The sequence below is a fragment of the Leucoraja erinacea genome, chromosome 20, assembly GCF_028641065.1.
Source record: "Leucoraja erinacea ecotype New England chromosome 20, Leri_hhj_1, whole genome shotgun sequence".
Classification (NCBI taxonomy): domain Eukaryota; kingdom Metazoa; phylum Chordata; class Chondrichthyes; order Rajiformes; family Rajidae; genus Leucoraja; species Leucoraja erinaceus.
In genome coordinates this window covers 8,102,237-8,127,187 of record NC_073396.1, presented here as the reverse complement: position 1 = coordinate 8,127,187, position 24,951 = coordinate 8,102,237, and the positions used below count along the sequence as shown (strand labels likewise).

The following is a 24,951-nucleotide window of genomic DNA, read 5'->3' as shown; positions in this document are numbered from 1 at the left end:
GCTGGGCGGCACGGTGGCGCAGCGGTAGAACTACTGCCTCACAGCGCCCGAGCCCCGTGTTCGATCCTGACCACGTGTGCTTGTCTGTACAGAGTTCTCCCCATGATCTCCTGCGTGGGTTTTCTCCGAACCAGCTTCACCCCACCCTCCAACGGCGCACAGTTTGTAGTTTAGTGTAGGAAGGAACTGCAGGTGCTGGTTTAAACCGGGGGTGGACACAAAATGCTGGAGTAACTCAGTCAGCTGGATGGGACAGGCAGCATCTGCAGAGAGAAGGAATGGGTGACGTTTCGGGTCGATATAGTCGCCATGGAAATGGCGCCAACAATGTTACAAAGTATCCGCACCAGGTCCGTCATTGTTGTGTCCCCCCCATCCACCATCCCCCCCCCCCCCCCCCCCTCAGGGCAGTCCCCCCTCGCTGGGTCCCCCATTGTTCTTCCCTTATGGAGCCAACCAAAGCTCCCCAATGAGTTCATCTTCATTGCGGGGTATAGAGTGCACTGCTGTTTACTTGGCTACTGCTATTGTTCACTGGCTCTGCTTCCCAGTTATAGACTTGGATCAGAAGGGACTTTGCTCAGCAATTTCATCCTGGCCAGAACCATAACCGAGGAACTTCTGGGCAGAGCAGCGGTCTTGAGGTGGCAACGCTCCAAGTGAGGAATTGTCTTAAACTTACAAAGTGTAATGTTTTTAATATGCACACGCAGCAGGTGGGATATATTACTGTGACGGCTCTTCTTGCTTTTTTCCTTCAAGTCTTTAACTTTTTGATCCAAGTGCAGTTTCCAAACCCATGCTGCATCTCCGTGTGAAGAGCCTTCCCAACTGGTGGGCCTAAGGAATGATCATCGATCACATGAGATCATTAAATGAGCGCTGAATGATTTAATGCACCAATTAAAGTGAAGATTTAAGAAGAGGGCAAGTTTAGTCGTTATAGTTTAGTTTCGAGATCCAGCGTGGAAACCGGCCTTTCAACCCACCAGGTCCACACCGACCAGCGATCCTCGTTCATTAGCTCTGCCCTAACAGACTAGAGACATTTTTTACAATTTTACCGAAGCCGATTAACATACAAGCCTGTACGCCTTTGGATTGTGCGAGGAAGTCGGAACTCTTGGAGAAAACAAGCACGGTCATGGTACAAACTCCGTACAGACAGTACCCATAGTCAGGATCAAACCCGGGTCTCTGGCGCTGTAAAGCAGCAACTGTGCCACTATACACCCCTTAAGGCGAGAGGGGCAAGGTTTAAAGGAGATGTATGGGGCAAGTTTTTTACGCAGTGGGTGGAGAATGCCTGGAACACTTTGTCAGAGGTGGTGGCTGAGGCAGATACCATCGCAGTGTTGAAGAGAATATTAGATAGGCACATAAACCCAGGTCTCTGGCGCTGTAAGGCAGCAACTCTACCGCTGCACCACCTAACACCAGCAGTATTTAATATTATAACCAGAAACTCCAAAAGGAAACTCCTGATGTTGGGGGAGTCCAGAACCAGGGGCCACAGTTTCAGAATAAGGGAATATGCCATTTAGAACGGAAATGAGGAAAAACCTTTTCACAAAGAGTTGTGAGTCTGTGGAATTCCCTGCCTCAGAGGGCAGTGGAGGCCGGTTCTCTAGATACTTTCAAGAGAGAGCTAGATAGGGTTCTTAAAGATAGTGGAGTTAGGGGATATGGGGAGAAGGCAGGAACGGGGTACTGATTGTGGATGGTCAGCAATGATCACATTGAACGGCGATGCTGGTTCGAAGGGCCGAATGGCCTACTCCTGCACCTGTTGTCTATTGTCTATTGAACATGGTGGATGGCAGATGGATGTGGATGCCTGTGGCGGTGGGCATGTTGATGCTGGGGGAGATAATGGAACGTAGCATCAGAGCAGCAGCTTTTGGCAAGACAGTTCCTCCAGCTGTCCATTGAAATAGTAAACCAGTGGGAAATATCACAAACCACAGTTCCTCAAGGACTCATGCAGAAAATGCATTCTGCAAATTGTCAGAATGAATCACAAATATTTTGAATACTTTACTACATTGCCTTATATAGAAAAAAATCCTAGAGTTTTAAATTTTAGAGATACAGCATGGAAACAGGCCCTTTGGCCCATCGAGGCCAGGCCATCCATCGATCACACGTTCAGACAAGTTCTATGTTATCCCACTTTTCCATCCACTCTCTCTATATTAGGGGCAATTTTACGATGGCCAATTAACCCTACAAACACGCACGTCCTCTGGCATGTGACGGAAAACCAGAGGAAACTCACGGAGTCACAGGGAGGACATGCAAACTCGATACAGACAGCAGCCGAAGTCAGGATCGAACCTGCATCGCTGGAGCTGTGAGGCAGCAGCTCTTAGTAGCGATACCTACATGAATGAAATAGAACTTTACCTCTCCTTTGACACCATGCTGATATTAGTGTTGTTTAATTTAGTTTAGGGATACAGTGTGGAAACGGGCACTTGCGGCCACTGATTCCGCGCCGACCAGCGATCCCCGCACACCAACACTACTCCACACACACTGGGGACAATTTACAATTTTATCGAGTGTAACTAACCTGCAATCCTGTACGTCTTTGGAGTGTGGAAGGAAACCGGAGATCCAGGAGAAAACCCACGCAGGTCACGGGGAAAACGTACAAACTCTGTACAGACAGCACCCCCAGTCAGGATCGAACCCGGGTCTCTGGCGCTACAAGGCAGCAACTCTACCGCTGCGCCACCGTGCCGCTCATAGATTAACTATTCATATATTAAATATTATAACGAATTAACTTATCTTCAGCAGGGTGGATGCAGGTTCTGCTTTTTTTTTTAATGTACTTCAGTAGGAAAGAACTGCAGATGCTGGTTTACACAGAAGATAGATACAAAATGCTGGAGTAACTCAACGGAACAGGAAGCTTCTCTGGATAGAAGGTATGGGTGATGTTTCGGGTCGAGACCCATCTTCAGACTGAGTCTATCCAGAGATTACCCCAGATTTTGTGTCTATCTTCTGTTTTTTTTTTAATTTGTTTACCTTTATCTTCTGTTAAAAGCATATCCCACTTATTTTCAAGAATCAAAGCTCGGTTCCAAGTGACCACTACGTCACAATGTGTGTAAAATGTAACATTTCATGGCTGCTGGTGATATATTTATAAACACATTATAAATGAAATTGAATAACATTGCATGCAATGTTTATTTTGAATTGGCAACAAATTAGATGGACAAAAGGACACAAAGTGTTGGAGTAACTCAACAGGCCAGGCAGCATCTCTGGAGAACATGGATACTAGGTGACGTTTAGGGTCGGACTCTCCTTCATCTCGTTTCCATTATTTAATGAACATTCTGGGGATGTCACGGTGGCACAGCAGAGGTGGCACACAGCCTTACAGCGCCAGGGACCCGGGTTCCATCCTGACTACCGATGCTGTCTGTGCGGAGTTTGTATTTTCTCCCTGTGACTGTGTGGGTTTTCTCCAGGTGCTCTGGTTTTCTCCTACATTCCAAAGACGTGCAGGTTTGTTGGTTAATTGGCTTCTGTAAATTGTCCCTAGCATGTAGGATAGAACTAGCATGCGGGAGATCGCTGGTTGGTGAGGACTCGATGGGCCGAAGGGACTGTTTCCACGCTGCATCTCTAAACCTAAAAACTATATGCCTGTAATACCTCAAGGGGCTGAAATATTGCAATGTAATTTCTACTGGCTAAACATGCATTGCTATAGAAAGACCCCATGTCGTTTCACAGGGGCTTCGGTTAAAAAAGTGACACAAATGATTTGCATATTAATTACCACAATAAGCCTGAAGCTGGGTCTCGACTGACACTAGCATCTGCAGTTCTTTCTTATACATCTCCTGGCTTTGTAATGTTTAGTTTCGTTCAGAGATACAGCATGGAAAAGGGCACTTCGGCCCACCAAGTCCACTCCGCCCATCGATCACCCATTCACACTAATTCTGTGCTATCCCACTTTCACACCAGCTCCCTGCACATCAGGGGTAATTTTACAGAGGCCAATTAACTGACAGACCTGTGCATCTTTGGGATGTAGGAAGGAACCAAGGCACCGAAAGGAAACCTATGTGGTCACAGGGAGAATGTGCAAACTCCACACAGACAGCAACCAAGGTCAGATTTGAACCTGGGTCTCTGGCGCTGTCAGGCAACAACTCTATCAGCTGCTGCATAACTGCGCTACCTTGTTCTCTGTAATTTGAAAAAAAAAAGATTCAAAAATGTAATTAAATTAATTTTGAAGGACATTTATTGTTAGATTTCATCGTTGCATCTGATTTCTTGTGCTCCAGTGTAGAGTTTAATTATTGAGTTAGACACAAAAAGCTAGGAGTAACTCAGCGGGACAGGCAGCATGGCTGGAGAGAAGGGATGGGTGACTTTTCGGGTCGAGACCCTTCTTCAGACTGAGTTTTGTTCAGATCCCCAGCGGAGTTTGTTCAGATCTCCAAGCCAGCGGGAAGACCCAAACTACACATTATAAACACTCGCTCTCGGGTGTAAAAATGTTTCTGCTGAGATTCCCAAATAGTTCCCACATTTCTTTCACTAAAGCAAGTAGTTTGGCAACAACTCAAATGTCCAAGACGGATTCTAAAAAGTTAGTCCCCAATCTGGAAAAACTATTAAACAATAACATTTTTCGGCAATATAAATATTATTGTGCATAATCACCTCTATTATATATTTATGACCACTGCCATTTAGTAAATTGTGTAGGAAAGAACTGCAGATGCTGTTTTAAATCAAATGTAGACACAAAATGCTGGAGTAACTCAGCGGGACAGTGAGCATCTCTAGAGCGCAGGAATGAGTGACGTTTCGGGCCGAGACCCTTCTTCACACACTTCCTAAATTTCCTAAATTATGTTATGCAATGAGGATACAACAATAGATTTTAATGTGTGTTTTTTTAACATTAAATTGTTTTGATCAATCTTTCCAGATGAACATTTCATAGAGACATAGAGAGTCCTGGAGTTGTACAACATAGACACATGTCTCTCAGCCCACTGAGACTGATAACCTTCAAGCAGCTATGTACAGTCATCTTTACTTTAGATTTTACATTAGACTTTAGACTTCAGTCTTTAGAGATACAGCGTGGAAACAGGTCCTTTGGCCCACCGAACCTGCGCCGACCAGCAATCCCTGTACACTAACACTATCCTACACAACGGTGGCATGGTGGCGCAGGGGTAAAGTTGCTGCCTTACAGCAAATGCAGTGCTGGAGATCCGGGTTCAATCCCGACTTCGGGTGCTTGGCTGTACGGAGTTTGTACTTTCTCCCCATGACCTGCGTGGGTTTTCTCCGAGATCTTTGATTTCCTCCAAAACTCCAAAGACGTACACATATATTTGTAGGTTACTTGGCTTGGTAACCCTAAAAACAAAATAGTCCCTAGCGTGTGTCGTATGTGTAGGATAGTGCTAATGTACAGGGATCGTTGGTCGGTGCGGACCCGGTGGGCCGAAGGGCCTGTTTCCCGCTGTATCTCTAAAACTAAACTAAAAACAAAAAACAAAAAGTACTAGGAACAATTTACAATTTTACAAAAGCCAATTAACCTACAAACCTGCACGTCTTTGGAATGTGGGAAGAATCCGGAGCACCCGGAGAAAACCCACATGGTCACAGGGAGAAGGTAGAAACTCTGCTCAGAGACACCCGTAATCAGGATTGACCCTGGGTCTCTGGTGCTGTAAGGCAGTAACTCCACCGCTGCGCCACCGTGCTGAAATACTCTGTTCAAAATCGTACTGTACACTATCTCTTCTTTGGAATGGCTGTCGGACTGAATTCCACAAATGCCTTGCAATTAGTCCATGGGACAGGGAAACAATCTCAATTAGATAATTGGAAGGAATTTTCAGACAACTGGTTCTCTGACTGTGTGTCAGTTGAAGGCTCACATTTTCTCCTTTAATATCTTCCTTCAGTGTGGGGTGGAGAACTCTCACAGGATGATTCAGAGAGTGATGACTCCTCTGGATGACGTGTTTAGACGCAGAGGTCACAGCCTCAAAGTAAGGGCCCAGCCATTCAGGAAAGACATTTTGAGAAACGCCTCATCCAGAGCAGAATGAATGCTATGACTTATGAGGTCAATTGGTTTCGGTAAAAATAGTAAATATTCACTAGTGTTAATGGACGGGGGGGTGATCGCTGGTCAGCACGGACTTTGTGGGCCAATCGCCCAGTTTCTCAAAAGTCCGTAGTCTAAAATAGTGGAGGAGGTTCATAGTATTCCACACTGCCTATCCATCCTCCATGTCACATTGGCACCAACATTGGCTGAGGATCCTTCAGAGGGTCCAACAGCCAACACTGAGGCTGTGAAAACCTTCAAGCACTTATGTACAGTAATCTTTATTTTACTTTAGACTTCAGACTTTAGCCTTTAGAGATACAGCATGGAAATAGGTCCTTCAGCCCACCAAGTCTGCACCGACCAGCAACGACCCTGTACACTAGCACTATCCTACACACTAGGGATAATTTATAATTTACAGGGGCCAATTAGACCCAGTAAAGATAATTAGAGAAATGCATCACCCGGAGCAGATTGAATCGTTGGGATTCTCGACCAAATAAGGATGTAGAGGCTCAGTTGCTGAATATATTCAAGAAAAATCAATAACCTTTTAGGTATTAAGGAATCAATGTGTTAGTAGAGGAAGTAGAGGAACTGGAACAAAGAACTGTAGATATTGGCCTACAAAAAAAGACACAAAGTGCTGGAGTACTGCTGGGTCAGGCAGCATCTTTGAGGAACAACACTGGCTGAGGATCCAGCAGAGGACTCTACAGCCAACTCAGAACCCACAATGAAAGCAAAAGCATTGCAGCCCAAAAAAACATTGCAACTCTGTCGGTGCCCTTTATGTGGTGACTCTTTGCATACCTTGGGAATGCGAAGGAAAGAAATTCACTGTGACTCATCACATGTGGCAATAAAGTATTAATCAATTAATTAATTTGAACATTGTTTCTACACTGTTGCAAAAGGCACTATATAAATGCAGTCTTCTTCCTATCATTAAATTAATTCTATTAGTGGGGAAAAAAGTGATGATCTGATACATTCAAGTTTTTTTCCAGCAGACACTGGAGAACAGCATTTAACACCTTTTGCATCATTGAATTTAATTGGGAACAGTTTAGAGCTGCTTTATGGCACCAAAAGTAGAACTAGGTAAAGAAATGAAACAACAAGGGGTGGCGCAGCGGAGGAGTTACTGCCTCACAGCTCCAGAGACCTGGGTTCAATCCTGACTACGGGTGCTGTCTGCACGGAGTTTGCGCATTCTCCCCGTGGCCTGCGTGGGTTTTCACCGGGTGTTCCAGTTTCTTCCCACACTCCAAAGACGTACAGGTTTGTAGGTTAATTGGCTTTAGTAAAATTGTAAATTGGTCCTAGTATGCGTAGGATAGTGTTAGCATCGTTGGTTGGGCCGAAGGGCATATTTCCATGCTGTATCTCTAAGCTAAATAGAAATTACTGCTCGATTTAGCTGCAAAATTGCTGCTCAAAAGTGAAGTCGGACAAATCTTAAAATAACCAGCTGGAACTTAAACTTGAATCTCAGCTATTTCAATGTTTCTGATCCAATAAACACAGCTAAGCCTTGTAATGTCAGAAGTCTCCACATCACACGGTGAAGTCCCCATGTTCTCAAATGTCAAAGTGCATGAGACCTCTATTTCCCGGTAACGTGTGAGTTGAGTGTACTGTGTCAGAAACCTTGAATCTCATGCCAAATTGGTGAGGGAGAGGAGAGATCTCCTCACAGAGTGGTAACTGATTCATTGTTATTCCATTTATGGATCTGACACAAAAAATGAAATGAGATCATCGGATCGGGACCCGGGCTCCTATCAACTTCCACAGCGAGTGCTTTTAACAGCGATTCAAGAATGTTGACTTCACCCAGTCAGACTGCTCACAAACCCGCAGTCGACTATGTTGTTATAATTTCATTTTTTTGTTTCAGATAGTAACCTCACTCACATCGGAATATCTGGTTCAGAGAGTTTATATTTCTCAAGTTTAGAAAGAAAATCTTGCTCCACTTTGTGTTCCTTAAAATTCACCATCCCCGCTTGCTCGGCTGAAACAGTATCCCAGTGAGAACAAAGTATCTGCTCGTCAATTGATTGCCTGTGATGAAAGGAAAAAATGGCGTTGGGCTGGTCCATCAGGGAAATGCCCTGCCAAAGTGGCACCATGCCATCCCGACCAGAAGGCCTCTATGTTCAGTCCTGAGCTGGTGCTGAGTTATCTGATCTCAGCTGTCTTGCTGCATGGACTGCGACTTAAACCTTAAGCTGGGTGTGGGAGTGGAAGGAGAGCAATTTCCGTTTAGTTTCTTGTCACGTGTACCGAGGTACAGTGAAAAGCTGGCATCCGATCAGCGGAAAGACAACACATGATTACAATCGAGCCAATTACAGTGCACAGATACACAATAAGGGAATGACGTTTAGTGCAAGGTTAAATGCCCCTGTCCCACTTAGGAAACCTGAGCGGAAACCTCTGGAGACTTTGCGTCCCACCCAAGGTTTCCGTGTGGTTTCCGTGTGGTTCCCGGAGGTTTTTGTCAGTCTCCCTACCTGCTTCCACTACCTACAACCTCCGGCAACCACCTGCAACCTCCGGGAACCGCACGGAAACCTTGGGTGGGGCGTAAAGTCTCCAGAGGTTTCCGTTCAGGTTTCCTAAGTGGGACAGGGGTATTTTTAAGCCAGCAAAGTCCGGGTGCTCCGGTTTCCTCCCACACTCCAAAGACATACAGGTTTGTACGTTAATTTGGCCTCGGTAAAAACTGTAAATTGTCGCTAATGTGTGTAGGATAGTGCTGTGTGTATGGGGATCGCTGGTCGGTGCGGACTCGGTGGGACGAAGGGCCTATTTCCACGCGGTATCTCTAAACTAAACTAAACTAAACTAAAGGAGAGATGAGTGCGGTAAAGAGATAGTTGGAGATAGAAGTAAATGACAGATCGCCATGGAAGATGCAACTGTCTACCATTATCAATCCTCCTTTTCTGAAGCATTTCAGTCAATTGGATCTAGAGTATCCTGCTTCCATTTAGCAATTTGGCAACAATGCTTTCCTGGTTGTCACTGTGTATTACTGATTGTTTGAGATTAAACTGAGCTCGCTATAGCAATGTGTCCCTATCAACATCAATATCAACATTCGGTAGAATTCATGACCATTGTGGACAAACTGTAGCACGCTGGTATAATGAACTAAAATAACATTCATTGTAGCTTCATGGTCTCAATGACTGAATCGTTTTGCATACAACTAAACTGTGTTGGCACGGTGGCGCAGCGGTAAAATTGCTGCCGAACCGCGCCAGAGACTCTGGTTCGATCTTGACTGCAGGTGCTATCTGTTCAAAGTTTGTACGTTCTCCCCGTGTCTGTCTGTCTGTGCTTTTTGTCTTTTTTTTGTTAGTTTTAGTGTGTTTTAAAAGTTAGTGAATGTTCTCCGGTTTGTTTTATGTGGGGGGTGGGCGGGGGAAACGTTTCCTCAACCCCTTACCTTGACGGAGATGCGATTGCTTTCCGGATCGTATCTCCGGTAGCTCTGCGGCCTAACATCGTGGAGCTGGAGGTCTTGCTCGGGACGGATATTGAGCCCCACCGCGGTGCGTGGACTTACCATCAGAGCCGATTCCTTGCCTGGGATCGACGCTCCAACTTTAACACCAAGGGCTCGCAGTCTCGGGAGAGACTGAGTCGGGAAGCTCCGGATGCTGCACGACGTCGACTAGCCCTGACCCGGGGTAGATCGCCCGGCGCGGGGGAGCTGAGATTCCCCCCCCCCCCGATGCAGGAGCTATCTACACCGCCGGCTACAGGATTAAGATCGTCCCGTCAACGGAAGGTTAGAGGCCCCCAACTGCTGGAGGACAAAGAAGGGAGAGATTGAAAAATGTTTTGCCTTCCATCACAGTGAGGAATGTGGAGGAGTCAATGTGGTGGATGTTCATGTTAAAATGTATTTTGTGTGTTTTGTTGCTTTTGATTAGTATGACTGTATGGCAAATCAAATTCCTCATTAGTTGCAAAACATACTTGGCTAATAAAGTCTGATTATGATTATGAGTGACCTGCGTGGGTTTTCTCCGGGTGCTCCGGTTTCCTCCCACACTCCAAAGACGTGTAGGGTTGTAAGTTGATTGCCTTTGGTAAAATTGTAAATTGCCCCCAGTGTGTGTAGGTTAATTGCCTTCGATAAACTGCCCCCGGTGTGTACAGGATGCGAAACTGGGATAACATAGGACTAGTGTGCGGGGTGATCGCTGGTCGGCACGGACTCGGTGGGCCGAAGGGCCTGTTTCCACGCTGTATCTCTAAACCAAGTCATCCCCTCCCGATCCACTGTATCCTCTGGAAAGCTCGTTGGCTTTCCTCCCGAACAGATGTTTCTAACATGCTCCATTAATTGAAAGAAATTCTAAAGATAGATTCCCTTTTTTGCCCAGTGAAACTTAATTATTTTGAAGTACAGTGACTGACTGTCGGCAGTGGGGGGGGAGGGGGGGGGGGGGGGGGGGGGGGGGGGGGGGGGGGGGGGGGGGGGGGAGTGACTGTATTGACTCAGTTGCTGGAGGATGTTAAATAGCGCGCTGTCTCTCCCAACACACAAACGGGCCTCAGTACCTGCTGGTGCTTTCCCCCGGTCCATAAAACAAACCCTGTGTGCAGCCTTAAGGAAGATTTACAGTCCTGAAGTATTTCCCACGATATGATAGAAAGGGCGAGCTGCCAAGTAATGGTGCGTTTTTGTTTTCCACTGCCGCAGATGTCTCATTTGATAAATTTATTAGAAACTGTACGGAGCTTTATCTGTAGCCCCCTTTATCATACCTCTTAACTTGTTGATTTAACAGAACAGTGATTTGTTTTGTGTAGCCAGCGGTGCAGAAGTGCATTTTCCAGGCGTATTGGGTTTCAGCCCTCGAGTAGGAGCGCTGAAACTTACTCCTCGGAATGACGTGGCGCTATAACTTCTGTCAAAAGTTCTACAAACATTTGTCATAGATGGCAGATTTCACGTCCGAATCCGCCTGGCTGCATTCTTGTGATTAGACCATAAACCTCACATTTTCGAAAGCCAAACACGGCGTGGCGTTTAATTTTCACCCCCAGTTTCCGAAGGTCCTGTTTAATGTTTGCTCCGGGTGATCCGGCCTCCGCCCACATTCCGAAGACGTGCAGGTTCCTCGGTTGAAAATTCTCCCCCCCCCCCCCCCCCCCCCGCACGTACTGTACGGGCGCTCGGTGGCCGGCGTGGGCCGAAGGGCCAGCGTGGACGGTGGTTGCTGGCGCCAGAGACCCGAAGGGCCTGTTTTTGTACCACGAAAGGGCAGTCATGAGTGGCGCAGCGGAATACTTTCACGGTGACGAGAATGAACATCCAAATTGACACTTGACAAATGATGATGAGGCACGGTGGCGCAGCGGTAGAGTTGCTGCCTCACAGCGCCGGAGTCCCGGGTTCGATCCTGACAATGGGTGCTGTCTATGTGGAGTTCGCATGGTTCACCCTGTGACCTGTGGGTTTTCTACGGGTGCTCCGGTTTCCACACACATTCCAAAGATGTGCAGGTTTGTAGGTTAATTAGCTTCAGTAAAATTGACTCCAGTGCAGAGGATAGTGTATCGGTGATCATCAGTTCACGTGGACTCAGTGGGCTGAGGGGCCTGTTTTGACATTGTATCTCTAAACTAAACTAAACCAGTTTGTGTCCTAGTAATTTTAGTTTAGTTTAGTTTAGTTTATTGTCACGTGTACGTGTATGCAGTTTAAAGATGTGTAAAAGATTTTATACAGAGGGTGGTAAATGCCTGAAACAAGCTGCTAGATTTGATGGTGGAAGCAGATACAGTAATGATGTTTAAGAGGCTTGTGGTTGGCATATGGATACGTGTAGGCGGATGAGATTAGTTTATCTTGGCATTCTGCACATCATCGTGGGCTAAAGACCCTGTTCCTGTGTTGTACTCTTCCTGTTCTATGTTCTAAATAGATGTTGTACGCAGGAACTGCTAATTCAGGCATTTACTGCAAATTAATATAGACAATAGACAATAGTGCAGGAGTAGGCCATTCGGCCCTTCGAGCCAGCACCGCCATTCAATGTGATCATGGCTGATCATTCCCAATTAGTACCCCATTCCTGCCTTCTCCCCATATCCCCTGACTCCGCTATCTTTAAGAGCCCTATCTAGCTCTCTCTTGAAAGCATCCAGAGAACCGGCCTCCACCGCCCTCTGAGGCAGAGAATTCCACAGACTCACAACTCTCTGTGAGAAAAAGTGTGTCCACGTCACTGTGCACATATAGACTTTAGAGTTTAGAGATATAGCACGGAAACAGGCCCTTCGGCCCATCGGGTCAGCGCCAGCCACGATCACCAACTAACTCTATCTGCCACACCAGGGACAATTTAACCGATGCCAATTAATCTACAAACCTGCATGTCTTTGGAGTGTGGGAGCAAACCGGAGCACCCGGAGAAAACCCACGCAGGGATAAGGTACAAACTCCATGCAGACAGCACCCGCAGTCAGGATCGGACCTGGGTTCCTGGCGCTGTAAGGCAGCAACGCCACCGCTGTGTCACGGTGCTGCCTCAAGGCTGCAATAATTCTGCTCATATTGTATAGAATGACTAAAGAGCAAAAAAACCCCAACAAAATCAGACAGAACTTGTAAAAACAGTAGCTGGTTGGGGCCAAGGCAGGTCTGACAGCAGCTAATATCCAGTTAGGATTGATTAGTGTAGGAAGGAACTGCAGATGCTGGTTTAAACTGAAAATAAACACAAAATGCTGGAGTACCTCAGCAGGACAGGCAGCATCTCTGGAGAGAAGGAATGGGTGACGTTTCTGGTCGAGACCCTTCTTCAGGCTGATGAAACCCATTACATGCTCTCCCAGTAGAAACCGATATTATTCCCTCTCTCAGTGCTAATCTTCGCCCACTTGATTCCCTGCTAAAGATACCGAACACACACTCTTCATTGGAGTCACGATCAACTCCTCAGTGGATTCTCTTCTTTTATACGATCCCAGTGCTGTTCTAAATGCGCTCGTGTGAAAGTTGTATAAATTGCTACAGTTATTAGAATGCATGAGAAAAAATATCCAAACTCAGTCAAGGTGGGCGGTGGGGAGTGAGGAGGTGGATGAGGCAATTTGGTCGCTCCATTGGGCCGATTCTTCACTGATTATATAAATATGACAAACTGAAATTTTGTTCCAGCACTTTTGTTTGACATTTTTGAGGAATGGAAAAAATAAGATGCACGTCAGACAAGATCTCAAGATAATTCCAGGTGACCTTGCATCGTGCATCCAGATTGATGCTGACTTCATTTCAATGGTTCAATGGTTCTATCTCACAGGTTACGTAAATATAGTGGACAGCTGCAAAAGAATAATAAGGGCTAGATTGTAAACGGTGCAAGGAGGGGTTTGGTGAGTGGTACAAAGAGTCAGTGACGATAACAAGGGCATCTTTTGGGATGACATACCTGTGAAAGAATTGATTGATGTTCAAATGGGTTTGGAGCAGGCTAATCTGAACCATCGCAGGGGCCCATGTTTAATTGAGTTCAGAGATACAGCATGGAAACAGACCTTTGACCCACCAAGTGCACTCAGACCATTGATCACCCTTTCACACTAGTTCCATGTTGTCCACTCTCTCATCCACACACAAGGGCTAATTTACAAAGGCCTATTCATCTTCAAACCTGCACATATTTGGGATAGAGTCACAGAGTCATACAGTGGGGAAACAGACCCAACTTGCCCACACCGACCAACATGCCCCATCTACACTAGTCCCAACTGCCTGCGTTTGGCCCATATCCCTCCAAACCTGTCCTATTCACGCATCTAATTGCTTCTTAAACGTTGCGATAGTCCCCAGCCTCAACTACCTCCTCTGGCAGCTTGTTCCATGCACCCACCACCCTTTGCGTGAAAAAGTTACTCCTCAGGTCCCTGTAAAATCTTTTCCCCCTTCACCTTAAACCTGTGCCCTCTGGTACTCGGGGATGTGTGAAAACACCGGAGCCCCCCCGAAGGAAACCCGCGCGATCGCAGGGAGGATGTGCAAACTCCACACAGATAGCACCCGAGGTCAGGATCGAACCCGGGTCTCTGGCGCTGTTTATGCAGCAGCTTGAGCAGTGGCGCCTCTGTGCCGCCCTGTAAGCAAACGTCAAATAGCTGCAGATGTTGGAAATCTGAAATAAAATGGTGAGGTGTCGGAATGCTGCTTGACCTGCCGAGTATTTCACTTTAAATCCCAGCATCAGATTTGAAGGATAGATTACATAAAATTGGCGCAAGGTTCCGAGGCCATAGAAGTGTATAGGGCAATATTATTGATGTTTTTTTTGGAATTTGAAAGGAATTTACAAAATGGATAATGAGAAGTATTTTTTCTTCACTGGTGGGGATTGTGAAACAAAGGACATGACCCTAAAATCAGAAATACTTTTTATTAACTAGCACCGTACATGACTTTATTCAGTCCCGAAGCAGTCTACAATCACTGAAGTTGAATTAAAGTGTTTGTAATGGAAGAAACACACGGCCAAACTCCCACACACAGGAATGTGATAATGGCCAGATAATTGGCCAAAGGAGAAATTCTTGGCATGCTCTCCACGGACATCTTTTCTACTGCATCTGTCAAGTAGTGTTGTGGAGTATTTTGTATTCATTAGATTCACAGGATCACACAGCACGGAAACAGGCTCTTCGGCCAAATTTGCCCATGCCAAGCAAAATGCTCAGCCAAACTAGTCCCATTTGCCTGCATTTAGCCAATATCCCGTTAGATCTTGAAACATAGAAACATAGAAAATAGGTGCAGGAGTAGGCCATTCGGCCATTCGAGCCTGCACTGCCATTCAATATGATCATGGCTGATCATCCAACTCAGTATCCTATACCTGCCTTCTCTCATAGAAACATAGAAACATAGAAATTAGGTGCAGGAGTAGGCCATTCGGCCCTTCGAGCCTGCACCGCCATTCAATATGATCATGGCTGATCATCCAACTCAGTATCCTGTACCTGCCTTCTCTCCATACCCTCTGATCCCCTTAGCCACAAGGGCCACATCTAACTCCCTCTTAAATATAGCGAATGAACTGGCCTCGACTACCCTCTGTGGCAGAGAATTCCAGAGATTGACCACTCTCTGTGTGAAAAATGTTTTCCTCATCTCGGTCCTAAAAGATTTCCCCCTTACCCTTAAACTGTGACCCCTTGTTCTGGACTTCCCCAACATCGGGAACAATCTTCCTGCATCTAGCCTGTCCAACCCCTTAAGAATTTTGTAAGTTTCTATAAGATCCCCTCTCAATCTCCTAAATTCTAGAGAGTACAAACCAAGTCTATCCAGTCTTTCTTCATAAGACAGTCCTGACATCCCAGGAATCGGTCTGGTGAACCTTCTCTGCACTCCCTCTATGGCAATAATGTCCTTCCTCAGATTTGGAGACCAAAACTGTGCGCAATACTCCAGGTGTGGTCTCACCAAGACCCTGTACAACTGCAGTAGAACCTCTCTGCTCCTATACTCGAATCCTGATTGAATATACTCAAATGAAGATAGACACAAAGTGGCGGACTAACTCAGCGGGTCAGGCAGCATCTCTGGAGAAGAGGTACAGGTGACGTTTTGGGTCGGGACCATTCTTTAGACTGAAATGACTGCAGTGGAAGCAAATTCAGCTGAAACTTTAATCAATTTTTTTTTTAAAGGAATTAAATATTTGAAATGTATGGAAGTAGACTCACTAATTATGCCTTTCACAGCGTTTTTACAATTTTGCTGGGCTGAATATGCTCCTATGTTGTTTATTTAGATTAGTTTATATCAATAGGACGGCACGGTGGCGCAGCGGTAGAGTTGCTGCCTTACAGGGCCAGAGACCCGGGTTCCATCCTGACTAATGGCGCTGTCTGTATGGAGTTTGTACGTTCTCCCCGTGACCTGCGTGGGATTTCGCAGGGATCTCCGGTTTCCTCCAACACTCCAAAGACGTACAGGTTTGTAGGCCAATTGGTTTGGTATAATTGTGAATCATCTCTAGTGTGAGTGGGATAGCGTTAGTGTGCGGGGATCGCTGGTCGGCGCGGACTCGGTGGGCCGAAGGGCCTGTTTATTTGATGCATCTCCAAACTAAAAACTAAAGTAAAACTAATTTCATCTCTGAGATTGAAAAATTGAACCATTATCCATCTGCAATTGGTGACCTTCCAGAATATTGAGTGGAGATGTGAAATCCAACATGCTAGTAACATGGCATAAACATTAGAAGGAGTTTAGGCAGCCAGTCCTCACTAATGACATTTACCACATGGAACAAAGCATCTCCAAGGAGTTTCCAAGGAGACTAAATGTTTGAAATGGACTTTGAGCATTTTGTGTCTACCTTCGATGTAAACCAGCATCTGCAGTTCCTTCCAACACATTTTGGCTGCTCCACTGTGGAATCTCCTCAAGCTATGCCTACTTTGAAGAAGTTCTACCTCGAGGTTCCCTCTCCACTGATGCTCAGTCTGAAGAAGGGTCTCGACCCGGAAACGTCACCCATTCCTTTTCTCCAGAGATGCTGTCTGACCCTTGGGTTACTCCAGCTTTTTGTGTCTACAGTATCTTCTATTTAACGGCAATGCTGGTAGATAGTTTACTTCAGGAAGTCAGAAGAAAATGTTGAATTTTTTAATTTTAAGTAACTGTTACTAACACTCCCCTCCCCCTTTCGCCTAGGGCCAGAGGCCATAGCCTCAGAATAAAAGAACGTACCTTTGAAAAGAATATGAGGGGGAATTTCTTTAGTCAGAGGGTGGTGAATCTGTGGAGTTCATCGCCACAGACAGTAGCGGAGGACAAGGCAATGGACATTTTTAAGGCGGAGATTGACAAATTCTTGATTAGTACGGGTGTCGGGGTTTACGGGGAGAAGGCAGGAGAATGGGGTTGAGAGGGAGAGATAGATCAGCCATGATTGAATGGCGGAGTAGACTTGATGGGCCGAATGGCCTAATTCTCTGCTCCTATAACGCATGTATGTGCAACAAATCGAGTTATTCTGCAAAGTTGTCAAGTTATCGAGTCTGAGGAAGGGTCTCGACCCAAAACGTCACTGATCCATGTTCTCCAGAGATGCTGTGGAAACAAAAAGCTGGAGTAACTCAGCGGTTCAGGCAGCATCTGTGTTTCTCCAGCATTTTGTGTCTATCTTCAGTGTAAACCAGCATCTGCAGTTCCTTCCTACACATTTTGTCTTCTCCAGAGATGTTGCCTGACCTGCGGAGCTACTCCGGCACTTTGAACCCTTTCGCGTATTAGCCAGCATCTGCAGTTCTTTGTTTCTACAATATCAATTTATTTTCTCGAACATTGCCTAACAATAACCACCTCCCCCCCCCCCAGTACAGCAACTCTCTGGTAAAGTGAGCTAAATTGTATTTTAATTCCTTGTAAAAATGCAAGGGAAAGGACAAAAGTATAATCTTATTTCAATTATGCAGTTGCTCACATTAAGGGTGATGTGATCCCTCCTTAAATCAGCCTTGATGATAGACTGAGTTACAGGATCCAGAGCCAACATCAGACATAATATTAATGCAGCTGTTTCATCAATCACCTTTTCAACAGCAGCACTGGTTATATTTTAGCAGCCAAACTCAAGTCTGATTTTTTTCTTGTGTAGGAGGAAAGTGCAGACCTGTAGTCTGAACCAAAGATGAACACAAAAAGCCGGAGTAACTCAGCGGGTCAGACAGCGTCTCTGGAGAAAAGGACTAGGTGACGTTTTGGGTCGAGGTCCTTCTTCAGACTAATGGTCAGTGGAAAGGGAAACCAGAGATATAGACGGTGATATAGCGAGGTGTAGAACAAATGAGTGAAAGATATCCTTTTCTCCAGAGATGCTGTCTGACCCATTGAGTTACTCCAACTTTTTGTGTCTATCCTATTATCCTTTCCCAGGGTAAAGCCAGGAATAGCTGCAGAAAGTTTTGCAGGAAACCAGTTTGTTGAGAAATAACAAGGAATTAATTTCAGTAGAAAAATAGGTGTGAGAAGACATTTCCATTTTCCGTGTTCCTCCGGAGACATTTTAAACTAGACTTTTCTAGCAAGAAGCATTCACATCTTTCATACCAAAGCCTATTGGGGTATGATTCAACCTTTGACTGGTTGATTGCCTTTAGACTTTAGAGAGATACAGCGCAGTAACTGGCCCTTCAGCCCATCGAGTCTGCGCCTACCAGCGATCACCCCGTACACTAGCACTATCCTACATTATTAATTATTCACAGGACAGACTTCTCTACTTAGCAATCAAGTTGGACTGCTGGTGAAAAGTTCTTCAAAAGAAAAATTCGAATGAAACACCAAATCACTTTGGATAATACATTACAGGGAGTTTTTTACTTCTCGAAATCATTTTGTAAATTCTAAAAACAAATTTAGTTTAGTTTAAAGAGACAGCGCGGTAACAGACCCTTCGGCCCTACCGAGTCCGTGCTGACCAGCGACCACCCCGTACACTAGCACTATCCTAAACACTAGGGACAATTTTTTTTTTTTTGCTACCAATGCCAATTAACCTACAAACTTTATACGTCTTTGGAGTGCGTGAGGAAGCCGAAGCACCTGGAGAAAACCCACGCAGTCCCAGGGAGAACGTACAACCTCCGTACTCTGTAGGTTAATTGGCTCCTGTAAATTGTCCCTAGTGTATCGGATAGAACTAGTGTATGGGTGATCGGTGGTCGGCGTGGACTCGGTCTGTTTCCACGCTGTATCTCGAAACTTTAAACTGAACTAAACAAGGTTTGAAATTATTTATTTTCTCTTGAAAACCTCATGAGGCGTCAATGGGCTTCTAGTGGAACTACAGGAGTCCAAGAAAACATTTCGTGTTTTGAAGTTCTTCGAGCACACTTCAGTAACTTTACACCTGCACTTAACAATAGCGCTGTGTTCACTATTTCATCGCCTTATGACTCACGGAACTAAGAAAGACTAGAATATAACAAAATATTTTTCCACAGTATTTCAGCATATTCTGTTGAGGTACAAAGACCATACTTAGTTTATGCTGTTAGGGCTATAATACCACAAGACATAGGAGTAGAATTATTTAAGAAGGAACTGCAGATGCTGGAAAATCGAAGGTAGACAAAAGTTGATGCAAAAGAGACCCTTCAACAGAACTGAAAAGTAGCAGGAAAGTTGGCCCGTGTATAGCAGAGCAAAACAGGGGGAGGGGGAAGATGCTGGCTAGGTGATTGGTGTAGCTGGATGGGTCTTTTTGATTTAAATGTGGAGAAACTCAGTTGTTGCGGCAGCATCATAGAGCGAAGGAAATAGGCAAAGTTTCAGGCCAAAACCCTTCTTCAGAGCAGAATTAGGCCATTCAGCCTATCGAGTCTGCTCCACCATTCGATTATGGCTAATCTATTTTTCCTTCTCAACCCCATTCTCCTGCCTTCTCCCCGTAACCTTTGGCACTCTCCCTAATCAAGATCCTATGAATCTCTGCCTTAAAAGTATCCAATGTCTTCTGCCTCCACAGCCGTCTGTGGCAATGCGTTCCACAGATTCACCACCCCCTGGCTAAAAGAAATTCCTCCAAAACTCAATTTTGAAAGTATGTCCTTTTATTCTGAGGCTGTGCCCTCTGGTGCTAAACTCTCCCATTGCTGCATACGGCATTCTGTCCAATGTCCACTCTATCTAGGTCTTTCATTAACCCGTAGGTTTCAATGAGGTCCTCCCTCACCCTTCTAAACTCCAGCCGGGCTTTGTGGGGAGAAGGCAGGAGAATGTGGTTGAAAGGGAAGATAGGTCAGCCATGATTGAATGGCGGTGTAGACTTGATGGGCCGAATGGCCTAGTTCATCTCCTAGAACCTATGATGTTGAGGAGTAGCGCAGAGGAAAATTCTACTTTTATACCTGTTTCATGGTTTGTTGTGCGGTGGTGTACGCCCATGGATGGTAACATCCAGCAAGAGGGGCATTTAGGGGAGAGAAGAAAGTGCAGGCACCTGCAAACAAAAATAACAGAGGCCCCACAGTGACTGCAGAAACATGCTCTCCGGATGCTATTGTTAGTCAGAAAGAAAGAGAGAGAACAAACTTGAATTTATTCCATACCTTTTGAAACAGGATAGAGTCATAGAGTATCCATACACTGTAAATGGATACATTGTAATCATGTATTGTCTTTCCGCTGACTGGTTAGCAGGCAGCTAAAACCTCGGTACATGTGACAATAAACAAAACTGAAACTGGAACTAGTACTGTGTGGGAACGGGCTCTTCAGCCCAACTTGCCCACGCCGACCAACATACACTAGTCCCACCTGCCTGCGCTTGGCCCATATCCCTCCAAACCTGTACTATCCATGTCCCTGTCTAAATGTTTTGTCTACGTTGTGATAGCACCTGCCTCAACTAAGCTTGTTCCATACACCCATCACCATTTGTGTAAAAAAGTTACTCTTCAGGTTCCCCTTAAATCTTTCACCCCCCCCCCCACCAATCACACCTCAACCTTAAACCAGGATGTCCCAAGATGTAAAGGACTGTTCGAGTGGTAGCCAAGTTTCCACCCAATAGATAATTGTATTGGGTTAGAACGAGGTTAGAATGGAAATGTCAGCTGAAGGTTTATACGTGCCCAAAATTTGCCCGGCACGGTGGTGCAGCTGTAGAGTTGCTGCCTTACAGTGCCAGAGACCCGGGTTCCATCCTGACTATGGGTGCTGTCTGTACGGAGTTTGTATGCTCTCCCCGTGACCTGCGTGTGTTTCCTCTGGGAATTCCAGTCTCCTCCCATTCTCCAAGGACGTACGTGTGTGTAGTCTAATCGGCTTGGTAAAATTGTAAATTATCCCTAGTGTGTATCGGATAGGATAGGTTTAAGGGATATGAGTCAAACGCAAACAGTTGGGACTAGTGTCGATGGGACATGTTGGTCAGTGCTGACAAGGTGGGGCGAATAATGACTGTACAATAGGAACTGAATCAGGCCATAAATGCAAAATCAATACCAATGCTCTATTTGAATGAGTGTCAGAATGAAAATGATTGTGTTATTTGATCAGGGGATTGGTGTTAAGGGGTTGAGTTGATCCTGTTCATTCCTGGTCAGAGGTGATATTTATTAGGTTTATTCGGGCGGCACGGTGGCGCAGCGGTAGCGTTGCTGGTCGGTGCGGACTCAGTGGGCCGAAGGGCCTGTTTCCGCGTTATGTATCTCTGAACTCAACTAAAAACTAAAGTGACTGGAAAAAATACAAAGGAGAAATCCCATTAGACGTTTAGCAGGAGGCCGAAATCTGATCATGATAAATCTTGGTCGCAAAAACAGCAACACTGTGAAAATGAAAATAAATCCAACATCCACAGCTGCCTGGTGAAGGTGATCTGCGAGTCACGGCTGGGAAATAAGCAGGGGGTGGAGAATGTGAGTGGACTTTGTGGTACACTGTACCATTATATACTCTGCTGAGATGAAAGGCTTGTTGTGGTGCACATGAGGCAATAGGCTGCAGATGTTAGAAATCTGAAACAAAAACAGAGCAGGCCGGATGCAGGGAGCCAGGCCACAACTGTGCAGTGAACAGGTGCGCTAACATCCCTGGATTTAACGTTTCCACTGGGTAGAAACTATCCCGAGAGGCAGTTAAAATAATCTTGGTCACTTAACATCCAAGTCGCCTCCCAAACAATCTCAACATGTTTTTTTGGGCAGATGAGCCAGAGCGAGGATGTGGAAACAAAGAACTGCAGGTGCTGGGTTATATCAAACATTGGCGCAAAGTGCTGGAGTGACTCAGTGGGTCAGGACAGGCAGCATCTCTGGAGAAAAGGGATGGGCGACCTTTATGGGTCGGGACCCTTCTTCAGACGGTCAAAAAGCGAAAGCAGGCCCTTCTTTAGATATGTGGCCAGGTGACCTTACAGCAGAAGGGTCTTGAGCTGATACTTCGCCTACCCATGTTCTCCAGAGATGCTGCCTGACCTGCTGAGTTACTCCAGCGCTGAATGTCCTTTGTGTTGTTCTAATCTAATGTTCCAGCACTGACCAATACTGATTTGGATTACTTCAGCGAATTCGCCTGAAAGTCCTTTCTAGTGTAGTTACGGGGCAACCTGCTGGAGTAATACAATGATTCAACGATTCTATTTATTGTCACGTGTAACAAATATACATTTTATCATGTGGATCAGTGCGATTATTGCCACGCATAAAGACAATCCTTGATTAGGTATCCTATGCATGGAAACTGCGCACTGAGTCCATATGCAATGGTCGCCATTTTTGGCGCTAGTCCAAGCTGCAGCTGGGCATAAAAGGCCCGTTGCAGCCATCACTTCACTTGGTTAAATTAATGTGGTCTATGCTTTGTCTCTATTTCAGCAGCACTCAGAAGGCAGAGGGACCCGGCATTGGGGCACCACCAAGAGAACACAGAGGGACCCGGCATGAGGAGGGGGGGGGGGGGGACATTGAAAGACCACAGAGGGACCATTGAACACTTTGTATCCATGTTGGCGCCCTTTACGTGGCGACTCTTTGCATACCTTGTGCATGGTGTGTAAAGCAGAGATTTTCACTGTGACATGGCACATGCAACAATAAAGTATCATATATTCATTCATAGTAAATGAAGCAATACACGCCTCTGTAGTGGAGACAACGTCACTCTTCAGAGTTCACGTTAGTTTATTGTCACGTGTACCGGGGTACAGTGAAAAACTTTTTTGTTGCGCGCCTACCAGTTCGCGGAAAGACAACACATGATTACAATCGCAAATGAGGCTCGCACCAGGGTCTCTTCCATACCCCGCAACACTGCTCTCTCTCCCCATCCCCCCACTCGCAACAAGGGCCGAGTCCCCCTAGTCCTCACCTTTCACCCCACCAGCCGTCACATACAAAAAGTAATCCTCCGTCAGTTTCGCCACCTCCAACGTGACCCCACCACTCACCACATCTTCCCATCTCCCCCCATATCTGCCTTCTGCAAAGACCGCTCCCTCCATAACTCCCTTGTCAATTCTTCCCTTCCCTCTCGTACCACCCCCTCCCCGGGCACTTTCCCTTGCAACCGCAAGAGATGCAACACTTGTCCCTTTACCTCCCCCCTCGACTCCGTTCAAGGACCCAAGCAATCGTTCCAGGCGTGACAGAGGTTTACCTGCATCTCTTCCAACCTCATCTATTGCGTCCGCTGCTCTAGATGTCAGCAGATCTATATCGGTGAGACCAAGCGGAGGTTGGGTGATTGTTTCGCCGAACACCTCCGCTCGGTCCGCAATAACCAAGCTGACCTCCCGGTGGCTCAGCACTTCAACTCCCCCTCCCACTCCGTCTCCGACCTCTCTGTCCTGGGTCTCCTCCATGGCCACAGCGAGCAGCACCGGAAATTGGAGGAACAGCACCTCATATTCCGTTTGGGGAGTCTGCATCCCGGGGGCATGAACATCGAATTCTCCCAATTTTGTTAGTCCTTGCTGTCTCCTCCCCTTCCTCAGCCCCCCTGCTGTCTCCTCCCATCTCCCAGCCTTCGGGCTCCTCCTCCTTTTCCCTTTCTTGTCCCCGCCAACCCCCGCCCCCGATCAGTCTGAAGAAAGGTTTCGGCCCGAAACGTTGCCTATTTCCTTCGCTCCATAGATGCTGCTGCACCCGCTGAGTTTCTCCAGCTTTTTTGTGTAACCTTCGATTCTCCAGCATCTGCAGTTCCCTCTTAAACACATGATTACAATCGATGCATTTACAGTGTATAGATACGGGAACTGATAAGGGAATAACGTTTAGTGCAAGGTAAAGCAAGCAGGTCCGATCAAAAATAGTCTGAGGGTCATCAAAGAGGTAGATAGTAGTTCAGCACTGCTCATAAGATCATAAGATCATGTGACGAGCAATTAGGCCATTCGGCCCATCAAGTTGACTACGTAAGTTAATCATGACTGATCTATCTCTTCCTCCTAACCCCATTCTCCTGCCTTCTCCGCATATCCTGCCTTCTCCCCATTCTCCTGCCTTCTCCCCACTGCTCTCTGGTTGTGGTGGGATGATTCGGTTGCCTGATAAAAGCGGGGAAGAAACTGTCCCCGAATCTGGTATCATAGAGTGATACAGTATGGAAACAGGCCCTTCGGCCCAACTTGCCCAAACTGGCCAACGTGTCCCAGCTACACTACTCACACCGGCCTGCGCTTGGTCCACATCCCTCCAAACCCATCCTATCCATCTACCTGTCTAACTGCTTCTTAAACGTCGGGATAGTCCCAGCCTCAACTACCTCCTCTGGCAGCTCGTTCCATACACCCACCACCCTTTGTGTGAAGAAGTTATCCCTCAGATTCCTATTTAATCTTTTCCCCACTTCGAAACCTCGATTTATCTTTTACAAGCTTACCAGATATACCAAGGCATATCTGTTCATATTCATCCCTACCACCCACATCTATAATCCAGAATGACTGATATAGAGATGAGTTATGTGGAGGTGATGAGAGCAGAAACTCCAACACTGTAATAGCTCCCAGTCAAGGTTTGCCCTCCAGTGCAGGAAGTAATTTAGACGTTTGACAGTCACATCAAATGATATAAAATACGGCGTTGATATCACAATTGGTTGCAATTCACCCGCGCTGTGCTGTGAGATAATTACGTTATAAATTGTTGCTCTAGCTATTCTGTGGGGCCCGCTTTAGTCCATTAGCTCATGTAAATGGTGAGTTCGCTTCTCTCCGTGGATCAACGCTTCGCCAAGGTTTCATTTCCCCATCGGACGTTGCTCGTAAAAACAAAAAAGAGATGCACCTGAATAAACTCAA

The 24,951-nt window shown here is 46.0% G+C and overlaps 1 protein-coding gene across 2 annotated transcripts in view; it reads left to right on the top strand.

Moving 5' to 3' along the window:
- Positions 1-22,858, top strand: part of metrn (meteorin, glial cell differentiation regulator) — a 63,034-nt gene extending 40,176 nt beyond the window's left edge. The window contains exon 4 of one of the 2 annotated variants that reach the window (XM_055651152.1): positions 22,526-22,858. In XM_055651152.1, the coding sequence (XP_055507127.1) occupies positions 22,526-22,707 (182 nt within the window). In that variant the 3' untranslated portion in view covers positions 22,708-22,858. Of the gene's footprint in view, positions 1-15,963; positions 16,232-22,525 lie in introns of those variants that run through there. The other variant, XM_055651151.1, reaches the window with a different exon arrangement.
- The last annotated feature ends 2,093 nt before the right edge of the window (positions 22,859-24,951 follow it).